Source organism: Myotis davidii, unplaced genomic scaffold (genome assembly GCF_000327345.1).
Source record: "Myotis davidii unplaced genomic scaffold, ASM32734v1 scaffold726, whole genome shotgun sequence".
In the NCBI taxonomy this organism is placed as follows: domain Eukaryota; kingdom Metazoa; phylum Chordata; class Mammalia; order Chiroptera; family Vespertilionidae; genus Myotis; species Myotis davidii.
Window position 1 is genome coordinate 1,588,043 of NW_006297808.1, and position 13,667 is coordinate 1,601,709.

A 13,667-nucleotide genomic window follows, 5' to 3' on the forward strand; every position below is an offset into this window, starting at 1 on the left:
GCTTAATAAACGCTGCCTAAGAACATCGTGTGTCCACTTATATAGCCTGTATTTTTGGTCTGTTGTGAGCATTATCTTAGGTCTATAAGCTTTTTGTAAACATTTTTCAAGACTTAGTCTATCATTAAGATGTACCATAACTTATTTAGGAATTTCTTTATTTTAAGGTGTTTAGATTGCTTCCAGATTGAGGATTTCTTCCTTGCCCAATAATAATAATAATAATTTTAATAATTAAGAACACTAAATAGCCCTGTCATAGGAGCTGAAACAAATTAGGTTTTTGAACAGTAGCTCCCCAATGGCTGAGTTGGAAAGATGGACAGATTTGCTTAGTGCTTAGGTGGAAAGGGGACAGGAGTCTAGACATGCACCAGCAGGATCAATGGCTGGGAGGTGGAAATGGCTCTGAATGTTCTGGCATTTGCTAGAATTTAATGTGACTAAACGTAAGGTGGAGGCCTTGCAATGAGTGGGGACAGCAGCTGAGCACAGAGGGGCTGTGTGCCATGACTGTTTCGTCTCTGGGTCTCCAGTACCCAGACAGGGCCTGGACCATGGGGGTCTCAGTCTATGGAGACTAAATACTTTTATGAAAAGATTTAGTTGAAGTTCTCAACTGTATTTCTCAGGCTGTTTGGCAAAGTTGTACGAGTTGGTTCATCTGGGAATCTGTGGACATACTATGTGTGCTGATACATAGGAGGCTTCTGCTGCCTGAGAGGTGAATGATGCCTGCCAGGAGTTGCCAGGGAAGTCTGGATTTAGGAGTAATTGGCTCTGAAACTGGTCCTGGGATTTGTACCGGATGTAGTTCCAGAGACTTCTAATTGCAGGCGCTGAGCTAATAAGCCCGCCTGCTGTCCCAAGGGCATCCCAGGTCCAGTCCTCCAGTGCGGGACGTGTCCTTTTATTGGAGCAGTTGGCAGCTCAGTGGCAGCCTTGGCACGCACAGGTGTGCTCAGTTATTGCAGGTCTGACTCATCGCCTGTGTTCTGCTTTGTGGCTCAGTGCTGCCGCAGGCTGCCACTCCTCACCCAGACTTGAGGGGTGGGGAGGTACTGGGGTTGAGGGGAGCAGGAGAAGGGAGGGAGGCCAATATTTGCTGATACCTGCTGTGTCCCTGGTGCTTTGCTGGGTTCTCTAAACACATCTATGCTTTAGTCCCCATGAAAAGCACTTAGAATAGATGTTGGTATCTTCATTTCCAAATGAAAGAAAAATAAAGCAGAATTCAAGAATTGAGGTACCTTTATCAGGATGATACCTGAATAGAGCCAGTCAGCAGCATGTTGACACCAGAGCCCATGCCTGTTCCCTTTCATGTGTTGCTCCAGATCTACCTTCCTTGTGGGGCCTTCTTATTGAAACCTGATGGTGTAGTGCAATATTAGGGACGTCAGCAAAAGCCCAGGGTCCCAGCCTTATTACTAGCCATATAAGCAAGTCACTGCAACTGACTGGGCCTCAGTCTCATCTGCAAAAGGGGGATAAATTTCAATGTCTGTACTTAAGTGGTTTGTATGAATCAGAGTAGATGGTATGACTGGGAACCCTGCTGGCACCAGGCCTGCATGAGCATGCTATAACAGACTTGAGGTGTGGGTTCCTCTCTCTGTTCCTCATTCCCTGTCTCTAAGTGGGCCCTATAAGTGGAGCCCAAGGTAGAGTTCAGGCTAATCTTTCTTCTCTAAGAAAATGGGTGTCAGAGCTGGATTAATCTGGGATTACTCTCAGTGCTGACACTTAGCAGTATGTGTGTGACCCTCAATAAGACCTTGGCCTCTTTGAGCTTTGGTTTCCTGTCCATAAAGTAGAAGAAAAAGCACCTTGTTGGTCTGTTAGGCTTAAATGACACAAGCACATTTGGTGTTTGCCACTAAATGTTGGTCCTGTTCCTCTCGCACTCTGGGGGACCGCCACGACATAGTGCACTCACAGATTTTCCTCCTTCAGACATCTGCATAGGACCATCGTCCCCTTCCATTCAGCTGTTTTGAATTAGCATGTGTAAACACTGTGTGACAAGGCCTTTGCTGGGGCTGGTGATATGGCTGTGGACAGGGCAGGCTCACCAGGTTGCTGTTGGTGGGGAGAAAGGGGATAGAAAGACACAGAAGATCATCATATACATACATGTATGTGAGCATAGAATACTGGCCGGTGCTGTGAAGAAGGAGTTCATGTTCTGGGTGGCTTGGGAAAGGCTCCCTGAATGGCAGGCTGGGCCTGAAGGATGAATAGAGTGTACAAGGGAAGAAGGTAGGCTGGAGTGATTCGGAAAAGAATGTCTTGGAAGATGGGTGTAAACTCTCTGGACCTGATCCACTGGTCAGTGAGGCCCAGGCACAGGGAGTGGAGTGCAGAGACCAGGCTTCAGCAGACAGGAGATTTTAGTGTTTATCAAGGGCATCCTTCATGGTTAACGATGCCTCCTTGGGCAGCCTGGAGACTCAGTGGAGCTAGGACCCGTGCTGTGAGTCTAGGCTCAGCCTGCCATTGAGTCCCTGTGTCCTAGAGCCCTGGTCCTTTTTGAGACAGTTTCCTTTTCCCATCTGTAGCATGGGAGAAAAACCTGCTTTGGAAACCATAGCATCCTCACACAGGTGTAAGGGGTCCTGATAACCTCAGCCCATTAGGGGTTTGGGGTGATTCATGAAACACATACAGTATAAAAGGATACATTTAGTACTGGGTCAGAGGGAAGTTGTTGGTAAAAAGACAGAAGCTGGGCTGATGATCACCTAAAATTCACTTCACTGTATCTTCCTGAACATTTGCAGAAGTAGGTAGGCTGCTAGATGGATTAAATTCTTCCTGGCTGCCTGAGCAAAGCGACAAGGTTGGGTACTTGATTCAAGATGCTTTAAGATATTAGGGAAAAAAGTGACTATGGAAAAGTATGATTTTTTTCTCTGCATTGAGGCTGACTCTGGCAGAGCCATTGTGTGCATTGGTAACTGCTTGTTTGTCCTGTTTACAGGTCTGCTGGAAACACTGGGCAATGAGCCGGAGACACCAGCCCGGAGTGGTCTGAAGCCATTTGGGAAAGCAGAGAGATCCTGGGGAAGATGGCCATGGCCCCAAGCTCTTCCTTGGCTCAGGGGTACACCAGCCCTGGGGCAGTGGTCGTGTGGGAGTGGCAGGATGAGATGGGCACCTGGCACCCCTACAGTGCCACTGTCTGTAACTACATTGAGCAGCAGTTTGTCCAGCAGAAGGGCCAGCGCTTTGGGCTGGGGAGCCTGGCCCATAGCATCCCCTTAGGCCAAGCTGACCCCTCGCTGGCCCCTTACATCATCGACCTCCCCAGCTGGACCCAGTTCCGCCAGGACACTGGTAAGACATGTTCTGCTTCTATGTATCCAAGCACCTGCTTTGGGTCAGCTGCCACACTGGATGTTGGAGTTACAGAATTGACTCTCAGAGCTTAGTCCTGCCCCTGATATGCATACATTTGGGAGGTGGGTACTGTGAGTGATAGCAGGTACCACACAATGTGTGATGTACTTAACATCATCAATAGGTTCTATGACTTTAAGTGAAATGTATAACGAAACCAGTTTTATCACAGGCTAATTGATATAAACAATAGTTAAGTTTCTGTGGCATCCCATCAACATTGTAATGAGATAATGCTATTTGAGTCGCTGCTGTACCTGTTAGTAGTAGAGGGCACCTTGGAAGCACAGTGCAGAGGCCCTCACAGCCCCTTTCCCAAACCAAAAATGCCTGTTTCTGCCTGCAGAGATTTGATGATCTCGCTGTCAGGCGGCTAGCATGGAGGTGGTGTGCTGTGCTAGTTTTGGCTCCAGTGCACCGTAGCTGTGTGACCTGGGCAGGTTACTTCACTCTCCTGTGCACGTGTGTTTGGTTTTATTATAGGTTTTGATCGGTATTGCTGAAAATGGGGCCAACAGCTTCCTCTCAGAGTTTTCCTTGTTCCTCTAGCCCAGCGGTTCTCAGCTGGGGGTGATTTTGTCCCTCAGGACATTGGATAATGTTTGAAGACAGTTCTGATTGTCATGACTGTGGGGCAGGGCACTTCTGGCATCTGTTGGGTAGAAACCAGGGATGCTGCTAAACATCCCATTGTGCACAGGACTGGCCTGTGACAAACAAAATTATTACCCAGAGTATCACTTGTTTCAAGGAACCCTGCTCTGGTCCCTGTAGCAGCATCCTCAGGCTAGTGAGACTAAAGCTTCCAATCAGTAGGATGCAGGTGAAAGTCCCTGCCTTCATGTTGTTTGCAGGAAACTGAGAAAGGTGGCACACAAAATAAATAATATATGAATTGTGTTTTATGTTAGATAGCAAGCAGTAAGTGTTAATCGGAGTGGAAGTGAGGGTTGGGAAAGGTTGATTTGAAGTTTGAGCTTCAGTGGCATTGGCAAGGGACAGAGAAAGACTGAAGGAAGGGCAGGAGAGGGGCAAGTTCTGCAGTGCTTTTCACTCACTCAGAGGGACTGCTTTCATTCTGAAAGAGGGAGCCAAGGAAGGATTAGGGCATAGGAGTGATGTAATCTAACTTGGAGTAAAGAGCATCCCTCTGCCTGCTGTGGATGGTGGTAAGAGCTGCTGCAGTCGAGAGACCAGGTGCAAGGTAATCGCAGTGATCATCTTTTGGCAAGTGCTTAGAAGCATGGCCTAAATTTATTTTTTTCTTTTTCTCCGTAATCTTCAGGTTTGATTTTATTTATATAAGCTAAGCTAAGCACAGGGTGTTACCCAATATTTGCTACTGAAGAAGTCAAAGGAAATGGTACATCCATGTAAGAGAATTATGTAACAATAATGAGTTTTACAAAGTTTTAGAGACACATAAAATACTTATGGCATAATATGTGAAAATAGCAGGAAAGGTTTTTCAGTATGATTCTCAGCTACCTGGATGTGTGTGCCTAGATGGGAAGAAATGCATTGCAGCATAAATGATGTGCTTTCCTTTGGTGGTTAGATTATGGATGATTTCATTTTCTTCATACTTTTTTGTTTCAGTTTTTTAAGTGAAGCTGCATAGGTTTCATCATTAGACATATTTTTATTTATTTATTTATTTTTAAAAATCCTCACCAGAGGATATTTCTTCTCCCCCTCCCCCATTGATGTTTAGAGAGAGTAGGAGGGAGGGAGGATGGGTGGGGGAGAGAGAGAGAGACAGAGAGAGAGAGAGAGAGAGAGAGAAACACACCCATGTTCTCACGTCAGTTGGTTACTTCCCACATACCCCGACCAGGCCAGGGATGGAACCTGCAACCCAGATACGTGCTCTTGCCTGAGAATCGAACCCGAGACCCTTCGGTGTATGGGCTGATGCTCTAACCATGAGCAATGCCGGCCAGGGCTAGAAATCGCTTTTAAAGCCTCATTGAGTCTGAGCCACACCAATTCTTTGACCTAAACTTTCAGCATCCCCCACTCCTGCCCAGGAGCATGGATCCCCTGCTGCTACCTGATCCTTTTGGGCCACAGGTTTTTATCTAAAGAGGGCTCTCTATCCTTCACTCAAAAGTTGGGAAGAACAACCAATGCCAGACTTTAGGTCAAATGGCACCATGACCCCTATATATACTGTGATCATATTAATTTAACTTGGTTGTAGGAGAAAATAAAAGTCCATTTGTTTGGGGGTGCTAGCAGATTAACCATTTATATGTAATATTCCTTACAAAACAGGCACCATGCGGGCTGTGCGGAGGCACCTGTTTTCCCAGCTCTCAGCCCCGGGCCAGGGCATTGTCTGGGAGTGGCTGAACGACGATGGCTCCTGGACAGCCTATGAAGCCAGCATTTGTGACTATCTGGAGCAGCAGAGGGCCAGGGGCAACCAGCTTGTGGACTTGGCACCTTTGGGGTACAACTATGTCATCAACTATGCCACCCACATACAGACCAACAAGGTTTCGAACTACTGCCGTAGCGTGCGGCGCCAAGCAGGGCCCCCTTACCCAGTGACCACCATCATCGTTCCACCAGGCCACATGGGAGTCGCCTGCTCTTGCCATCAGTGCCTCAACAGTCGCAGAACTGGCCCTGTGTCAAGTTGCTATCGCCACTCCATGACCAGCCTCCCTGCATACCCTACCCCTCAGACCCCCCAAAGGACTGCTGTTATCTTTGGGGCCCACCAGGCCTTTGCCCCATACAATAAGCCCTCACTCTCTGGAGCTAGGTCTGCACCCAGGCTGAACACCACCAACCCCTGGGGTGGGGTGCTGCCCTCCTTGGGGAACCAGCCCTTTTACTGCTCCAGCCTCTCCCACCTGGGACCTCAGCGCCAGCCCCCAGGATCATCCACTGCCAGTGGAGCCAGGTATCTTGTGTTCTTGAGGGTCGTTTTGTCCACCTGTGTACCTTGTCAGCAGGCTTGAGTTTTGCTTTTCCTTAGCTGGGAAGACTCACCCAAATAGCTGCAGACTTACACCTGCTTCTGTTGTTGTTCCTGCTATGTCATCTCCTTTGCATGTGCCTTGTGGTGCCACAGCTGTCCACAGCCTTGCATCCCACAAAGCCTTGACCTCTGGGACTTGAGTGTTGATAATTGCCACACAGGTTAAGACCAGTAATCCCTCCATTCACTCAGGAGAATCGCACTCTCTGTGTAGAGCAGCTAACCACTTTTTGACTGTGCCTGTGTGCCATGTAGCTGGTACCATGTGTCTGAGAACATTTCACCTCATAGACATGGAAGGTTCAGTCCCCTCCCTAAGTCCACAGTCTTGTCCAGGAGAAAGTTTTGAGCTCAGCTTTGGTTGAGGGGAGAGCAAAATGTTGGGGGGGGGGCACTTAGGAGGTGGCAACAGATGACATAGGACAGTCCCTCTGTGCTGATGCATTCCAGCCCGCTGTCTATCAGAGATCTCTGCACCTGAGAAACAGGCCCCATCTAGACCAGTTGGCACTTAAAAGTGAGAAAAGTTCCTGGAGTGGCCAGTTGGGCTGTGCTCCTGGGGTGCGCAGACACCTGTCACTCACAAGGGCCTTGTCATTGGTCATTACTGAGAGTGTTGGGTTTGGAGAACATTTTGAGAATTCAGAGTGGTAGTTGGGATGGGGGCTGATTTCTGAGATAGGGTGAGCTGGGCAGGTAGTGACTGGACATGTGGGCCCATGGCTGCCCTATTTCTCAGGGAGTCAGCATCTTGTTGATTTGCACTGCAGTGAGCCAGTCAGCATCCTGTTGCTGCCTCACTCACCCAGCTCTATCCCTGCCCACTTCACCACAGTGAGGGCTGAAGCTTTCTAGTGGTGGCCAAGGCCTTGGCAGCATTTTTTAGAGCTGGGTTTCAGAGGACCCTGCCAACTTCTAGCAGACACAGTGACAACTGCCATTCACTGAGTACATGTTAAGCCAGTCCCATTGAGCAGGCTCTGTGAGTGATTTCATTCATCCTCAGAACAGCCATGTGGTGGGTGGTGTCCTCAGCTTATGGGTGAGGACATTGAGGCTGACAAGGTTGGCAGCCCAGCTAGCAAGTGGCAGAGCTGGGATTAAACCGAGGCCCCAGAGTGGGCCATGTGGGACACATGGGGTTCCTGAAGCTCTCTTAAAGGCAGAGGAGAGGAAGATAGATGGTATCTGGAGGGATGAGTGTGGAGGAATCTGACAGACAGAGGAATGGGTCCTGGGTGGTCAGGGCATCTTCCTGGCATTTTCTCCTGAGAGTTGGGGCATGTGGATCTAAGATTTTTCTGGGAATTTGGAGCACAGGGAGGTTTTACTTGAGCCTTCTCTGTGGACTTTTACACAGACATTAGCAAGTAGGACTCTGTGCGAGCCCAATTCCACCCAGTGCCCTTTTGAGACCCCTCCAATATGTGGGTCAGTCTCTTTTAGAGAGAAGTGTGCTGTATCTGCCAGCCCAGCAGGATTATTCATAGGGCTAGAGCTTCTACTAGTTCGGCTTTGCCTAGCCTCCTGGGCTTCTTAAGTTCTTACAGATTATTTTAAGGCAAACTTCTGGATGATTCTAGAGGTGGGGTTCTGGGACTGAGCCAGGCAATTTATAAGCTTGGTTGCTTTCTCCCAGTCCATGGCTTCCATTGCTTTCACCTCCCCAGCCTGAGGCCTGAGAGACTGTTGATGTGGGCCCAACTGGTACAGGCCAAGCAAGTTACTGAAGGGAAAGTGGCTGGGCCGGACGGTCTTACCTTTATTGATGGGCCATGCGTGTTGGTGCTTGTCCTGTATTGTAAGCCAGGAGGGAACCAGGCCAGCTGGCTCTGTTAGTTGAAACAGCCTCAAAGGGACCTGCCTCCTAAGGTGGATGTTCATCTTTATCTCCTACAACTTTTTGGGAACTGGGAGGGGTGATCTTTACTTGCATGGGCCTATCCTCACTTAGAGAAACTAGGTTTTCCTGTATCTAATTTGTAGTGGGGCCCTCTTCAGTTAACCCTTCTCTGATGGGGGTTGTAGAGCCAGAGGGGGCTTAATAAATGGCTGACTTCTTAACCCACTGAGGGTGGGAGGACTGAAAACACTTGGCAACTTGGTCTCCCTAGGGTCTGTGGTATAGTTCTTGAAGCCAAATGAATGCCAACAGCATTAGGTGAAAGTTACCATGTTTGTGGAGGAGAGGAGAAGGCAGCAGGGCAGGCAGTGCCATGCACTGGGGAAGCCTGAGAACCAGCTGTGTTTAGTGGTAGCCACTGGAAAGAACACATGAGTGAAATAAAAATGTGTGGAGCCCATGTGGTTTCAGATAGCTTCTTGCTCAATCTGGGTAAAACCTTGGCGGACTGATTTCCTTGTGCCCTGAGAGGCTTTCTGAGTAGGCAGCAGTACATGGAGAAGGTACATGATTTGTCACTGAGCTGCTGGATTTATGTAAATTTCCTGGTTATTGAAGTTTATCCCTTTAAGCACCAAACTTACGTTTTAATGATGTTGGATGGAAAACTTTCCAAAATGTGTCATGCATACTCTGTCTTCTTTAATAGAGGGTGTACCGGCTTGTGCATTTTAATGACTTGAGGTGGTGATTATGCCCAGCAGCCTGTTGCTGCTCTGGTGTGACTAAGCCTTGGCACACTTTGTCTCTGCACTAAGCAGCCCTAGAAAATGGCTCTTGCAGTTTGCTTTCATTTGTTCTGTTCTTACTGCCTGTCTCCCTCCCTCTAAAGCAGTGGTTCTTAACCTTCTGGCCCTTTAAATACAGTTCCTCATGTTGTGACCCAACTATAAAATTATTTTCGTTGCTACTTCATAACTGTCATGTTGCTACTGTTATGAATCGTAATGTAAATATCTGATATGCAGGATGGTCTTAGGCGACCCCTGTGAAAGGGTCGTTCAACCGCCAAAGTGGTCGCGACCCACAGGTTGAGAACCACGGCTCTAAGGGCACCCTAATCCCTTCTGTTGCTGGCCAGGCTCTTTAGGTTTGTGTGATTTGAAATCCTGGGTTCCAAGTGGGACTTTCCTCCTGACTCACTGCAGGTTTCTGGGCCAGCTCTGTTCCCTTTCCAGGTCTCTCTTCTCACCTCTTAAAATTAAGTAGGTGGGTTGGCCAGTTTCTGAAGTTTCCTTTTGCTCTAATATTGCTGTTGGTTTCAGGGGTTAGTGAGGGCTCTGCAGAAAGGTGTTCGGCAGCCCGTCAGCTTTTCTGTACCCCCTTTGCTCCTCTGAGACCTGGAAACAATGGGTGCTGATCAAGCCTCGTAACTGCCCTGGGGGCCTTTTGGAGTTATTTTCATCTTACAGGTAGAGAAATGGAAGCTCAGGAAGGGCACTCGACATGCCTAAGGGCACACAGCTTTAAGCATGAGCAGGCACTGGAGGTGGGGTGACAGATTCCGCATCTGCCGCTCCTTGTCCTGTACATGCTGGTTGGTGCTGGCTTCCTGGTCTTTGGGAAGCTGCAGGGAGGCCTTTCATTTCCTTACTCTTCAGCCTCCTAGCACTGCCCCTTACCTGGGACTGTCAAGTTCTGTCTGTCCTCATGTGTCATGTTATCTCCATTGGGAAGCTCCAGGAGGTGGTCTCAGACAGGAAGGCCAGGTAGGCTTAGTTAGTAGGTAGACCCAGGAAGGTGAGAGGCAGAGAGGGAGGCTTGAGGCAGTGACTGAGGGAATTCTCAGAGAAGGGCACTGCACACGATGCCCCACAGAGGGAGCCTGCTGTTAGTCTGAGCCCTTTGAGGATGATGGAATTGGATCGATGACCACCAAGGTTCTGTCCACTCTTGGGACTTCCCATCTTGGGAACCACTAGATCCTTTTTCTGCTTCATTCTCTCTGATCAGAGCAGGGAAATGGGGGGAGGAGCTAGGATAATTCACGGGGGAAGTGGCCACATTGGGAGACCCCTAAGCAAATAGAACTTAGTCATGATTCCTGGTTCTTGGTCCCTGTTCCAGGGTGAGTTGCCCACTGGAAGCCTCATTGCATATCTGTTTTCTGCTCTAGTTTTTGAGGGGATGAAACACAAAATTAGGTCTTCTCCCTTGGATACGTGCCTCTCTCTGGTGAAGGAAGACCCCACTTCCTGGAGCCCCTCTGGGCCGGCCGTGCTGAGTCCACTCAGTAGCCCATTAATTTTGTGCCATTGTAGAGCCAAGCTTCAGCTTTCTGGCTTCCTGGTTAAGGGCTCAAGCTCCACGCTGCCTGGAAGTTGGCTTGGGAGATGAAAGATGACTGGGAGGGCTATATCTTCTTGAATTCCTTCATTTACAGAACCTGAGAATTGCAAAAATAATCTACTTTCCTTTTAAAAAACCAATGGGGGCCCTAGCCGGTTTGGCTCAGTGGATAGAGTGTCGGCCTGTGGACCAAAGGCTCGATTCTAGTCAAGGGCATGTACTTTGGTTGCAGGCTTTTCCCTGGCCTGGGCCCTGGACAGGCCTTGTGCAGTAGGCAAACAATCGATATGTTTCTCTCACATCAATGTTTCTGTCTTTCCCTCTCTCTTCTCTTTTCCCTAAAAATCAATGGAAACATATCCTCGGGTGAGGATTAACAACAACAACAACAAATTCAAAACACCAAAAATAAAAATAAGAAAACAAATGGGGGAAGAGGCTCAGAAATTAGGGTAGGGAGTTGAGGTGGAGCTTGTTCCAAATTAAACAGTTTAGTGGGCCAAAACCTTAGCCCAGGTGTCCTGAACACCCAGCCCCTCCATTGCATTAGCAGAACACTCTAGCTCCAGTTCCGTTGTTCTTTTGGGGATGAGAGTGGATGAGGAGGGCAGGTAGCATGGTCACACAGGATATTCTGATTGGGAGAGCAATCCAGGAATGAAAACAAGACAACCTCTTTCTTCACTCAGACATACCAGAGCACCTGCTGTGCTACAGACCCTGTGCGAGGCGCTGGCAGCTTTAGCACTAGCGCAGTGTGAGGTTTTTCTGGTTTGGATCAGAACCAGTCAGCTCCCTGTAGTTTCCACCAGCAGGATCTATGACCTATGGCTGGTGGTAGGGAAGGATCTGGGGCAGCTTCTGGAAGCATTTGCTGTAATCAGGCAAGTTGTTGGTTTACTGGCAGATGTAAGGGTAGCACAGTAGACTGAAGCTGTCCATCATTTCCTGAGCCACCTTCCCAGTACCTGGTTCATGGCTAGGCTCAGTAGAAAAGAAACAAAGGCCCTGTCCTTGACAAGTTCCAGTGTATGGATTAGGTGGAAGGGTTTCATAACTCTTTCTATTTCATCATTATTAACAGGGGCAAGGATGGATGGGAGGACACAGGAACCAGGATTGGGGTGTTGCTGTCACCTTGGGCCATCTACACCAATTCTCCAGTGCAGGGCTCCCCCCAGCCATAATGACATGGATTTGCTATCATTTACAAATATAATGGCCTCTAGCGCAAGGTTGTGAGAGGTGGGCCTGACAATGGCCAAGAACAAATGGAAAGGGCAGAAGCCCAGGAATGTGTTTCACATAGCCAGCCAAAAAAAAAAAAACTTCAAGGGTAACAGTAGCGCAAAACCAGTCACCACGAATCTTAAGAAGATAAACATTGTGAATGCTGAAAAAGCTAAAAGAATGAATGAAGGATCTTGCTCACTTCTCCCAAGGCCTTTCCCTCAAACATCTGCAGAAATAGCTGGCTCTTCAACTGAGTCAGGAAAACAGACCAGTGAATGTTGATGAAGCTACAAGATTAATGGCTCAGTTGTAATGCACCTAGTGATGCATCAGATTCCCCCCAAAGACCAATAAATTAAATGCTTTATACAGTGGCCTAGCCTGGTCTATGTGGCTCAGTGGTTGAGCATCGACCCATGAACCAGGATGTCAGGGTGTGATTCCCAATCAGGGCACATGCTGGGTTGCAGGCTTGATCCCTAATGTGGGATGTGCAGGAGGCAGCCAATCAATGATTCTCTGTCATCATTGATGTTTCTCTCTCTCTCCGTCTCCCTTCCTCTCTCTAAAAAATCAAAAGTGCATTTAAAAAAATATTTTTATTGATTTCAGAGAGGAAGAAAGAGAGAGAGAGAGATAGAAACATCAATGATGAGAGAGAATCATTGATTAGCTGTCTCCTGCACACCGCGGCCCCCCTCCCCCGCTCCACTGGGGATCGAGCCGGCAACCTGGGCATGTGCCCTTGACCGGAATCGAACGTGGGACCCTTCCGTCCGCAGGCCGATGCTCTATCCACTGAGCCAAACCAGCCAGGGCTCAAAAGTATATTTTTAAAAAGATATAATGGCCTAAAGCCAAATTAGTGACTTGAACTTAGTCACTGTGAGAAGCAAGACCTTTTTTATTTAATCCCTTAATTTTGAACAATTTTATATTTACAGAAAAGTTACAAAGAGTAAAGAGAGTTTCCATATCTCCCTTACCTGACTTCTCATGTTAACATCTTTCATAACCATAGTGCAGTTTTCAGAACCAAAGAATTGTCATTGGTGCAGTACTATTCATTAAACCAGTTTTCAACCACTCATCTCATTCTGTGTCTCATTCTTTGCATCCAGTTGTCAATTCTCCTCTTTCTACCATCGTGACTGTTCCTTGGTCTTTCTTCATCTTCCTATAACCCTGACACTTTCATAATTACTTTGTCAAATGTCTCTTAATTTGGGTTTGTTAGATGTTTTCTCATAATTTGGACTGAGTTTTTGCAATCTTGGCAGGAACTGCAAAAATGGTGGTGTGTCCTTGGAGCATTGTTTCTTGGGGTTCCTGATACTGATTGGTCATATTAATGGCAATGTTGGTCTTGATCACTTGTTAGAGTGGCTTCTGCTGGACTTTTCTTCTACAGCTACCATAGAGCTCTCATTTGTGTGTGCTTATTATAGTTTGATTTGTTTTCATGTTTTTTTTAATCTTTATTGTTCAGATTATTACAGTTGTTCCTCTTCCCCCACCTCATAGTTCTCCTCCACCTGGTTCCCACCCCACCCCAGGCCCTCGCCACCCCCCTGTCCACATCCATCTCCCACTGTCCTCATCCATAGGTTGTTACGATTTGTCCAGTCTCTTCCTGCACCCCCACACCCCTTTCCCCCCGAGAATTGTCAGTCTACTCCCTTTCTATGCCCCTGATTCTATTATATTCACCAGTTTATTCTGTTCATCAGATTTTTTATTAATTTGATTTTTAGATTCACTTGTTGTGATGCCGGAGTCCATTCATTGTCTTCACTAGCTGAGTTTAGACAGAGACACCCCAAAAGCTAGTAGTCATTGACAGTCCTG

At 47.7% G+C, this 13,667-nt stretch overlaps 1 protein-coding gene and 1 pseudogene across 4 annotated transcripts in view; both read left to right on the forward strand.

Annotated features, from left to right (window-relative positions):
- DTX2 (deltex 2, E3 ubiquitin ligase) overlaps positions 1–13,667 on the forward strand; it is a 38,519-nt gene that overhangs the window by 8,848 nt on the left and 16,004 nt on the right. For all 4 annotated transcript variants that reach the window (XM_006773389.2, XM_006773391.2, XM_006773392.2 and 1 more), the window contains 2 exons: positions 2,984–3,339; positions 5,680–6,316. In XM_006773389.2, coding sequence (XP_006773452.1) covers positions 3,072–3,339; positions 5,680–6,316 — 905 coding nt within the window. In that variant the 5' untranslated portion in view covers positions 2,984–3,071. The remainder of the gene's footprint in view (positions 1–2,983; positions 3,340–5,679; positions 6,317–13,667) is intronic.
- Positions 10,963–12,230, forward strand: LOC102766965 (annotated as a pseudogene).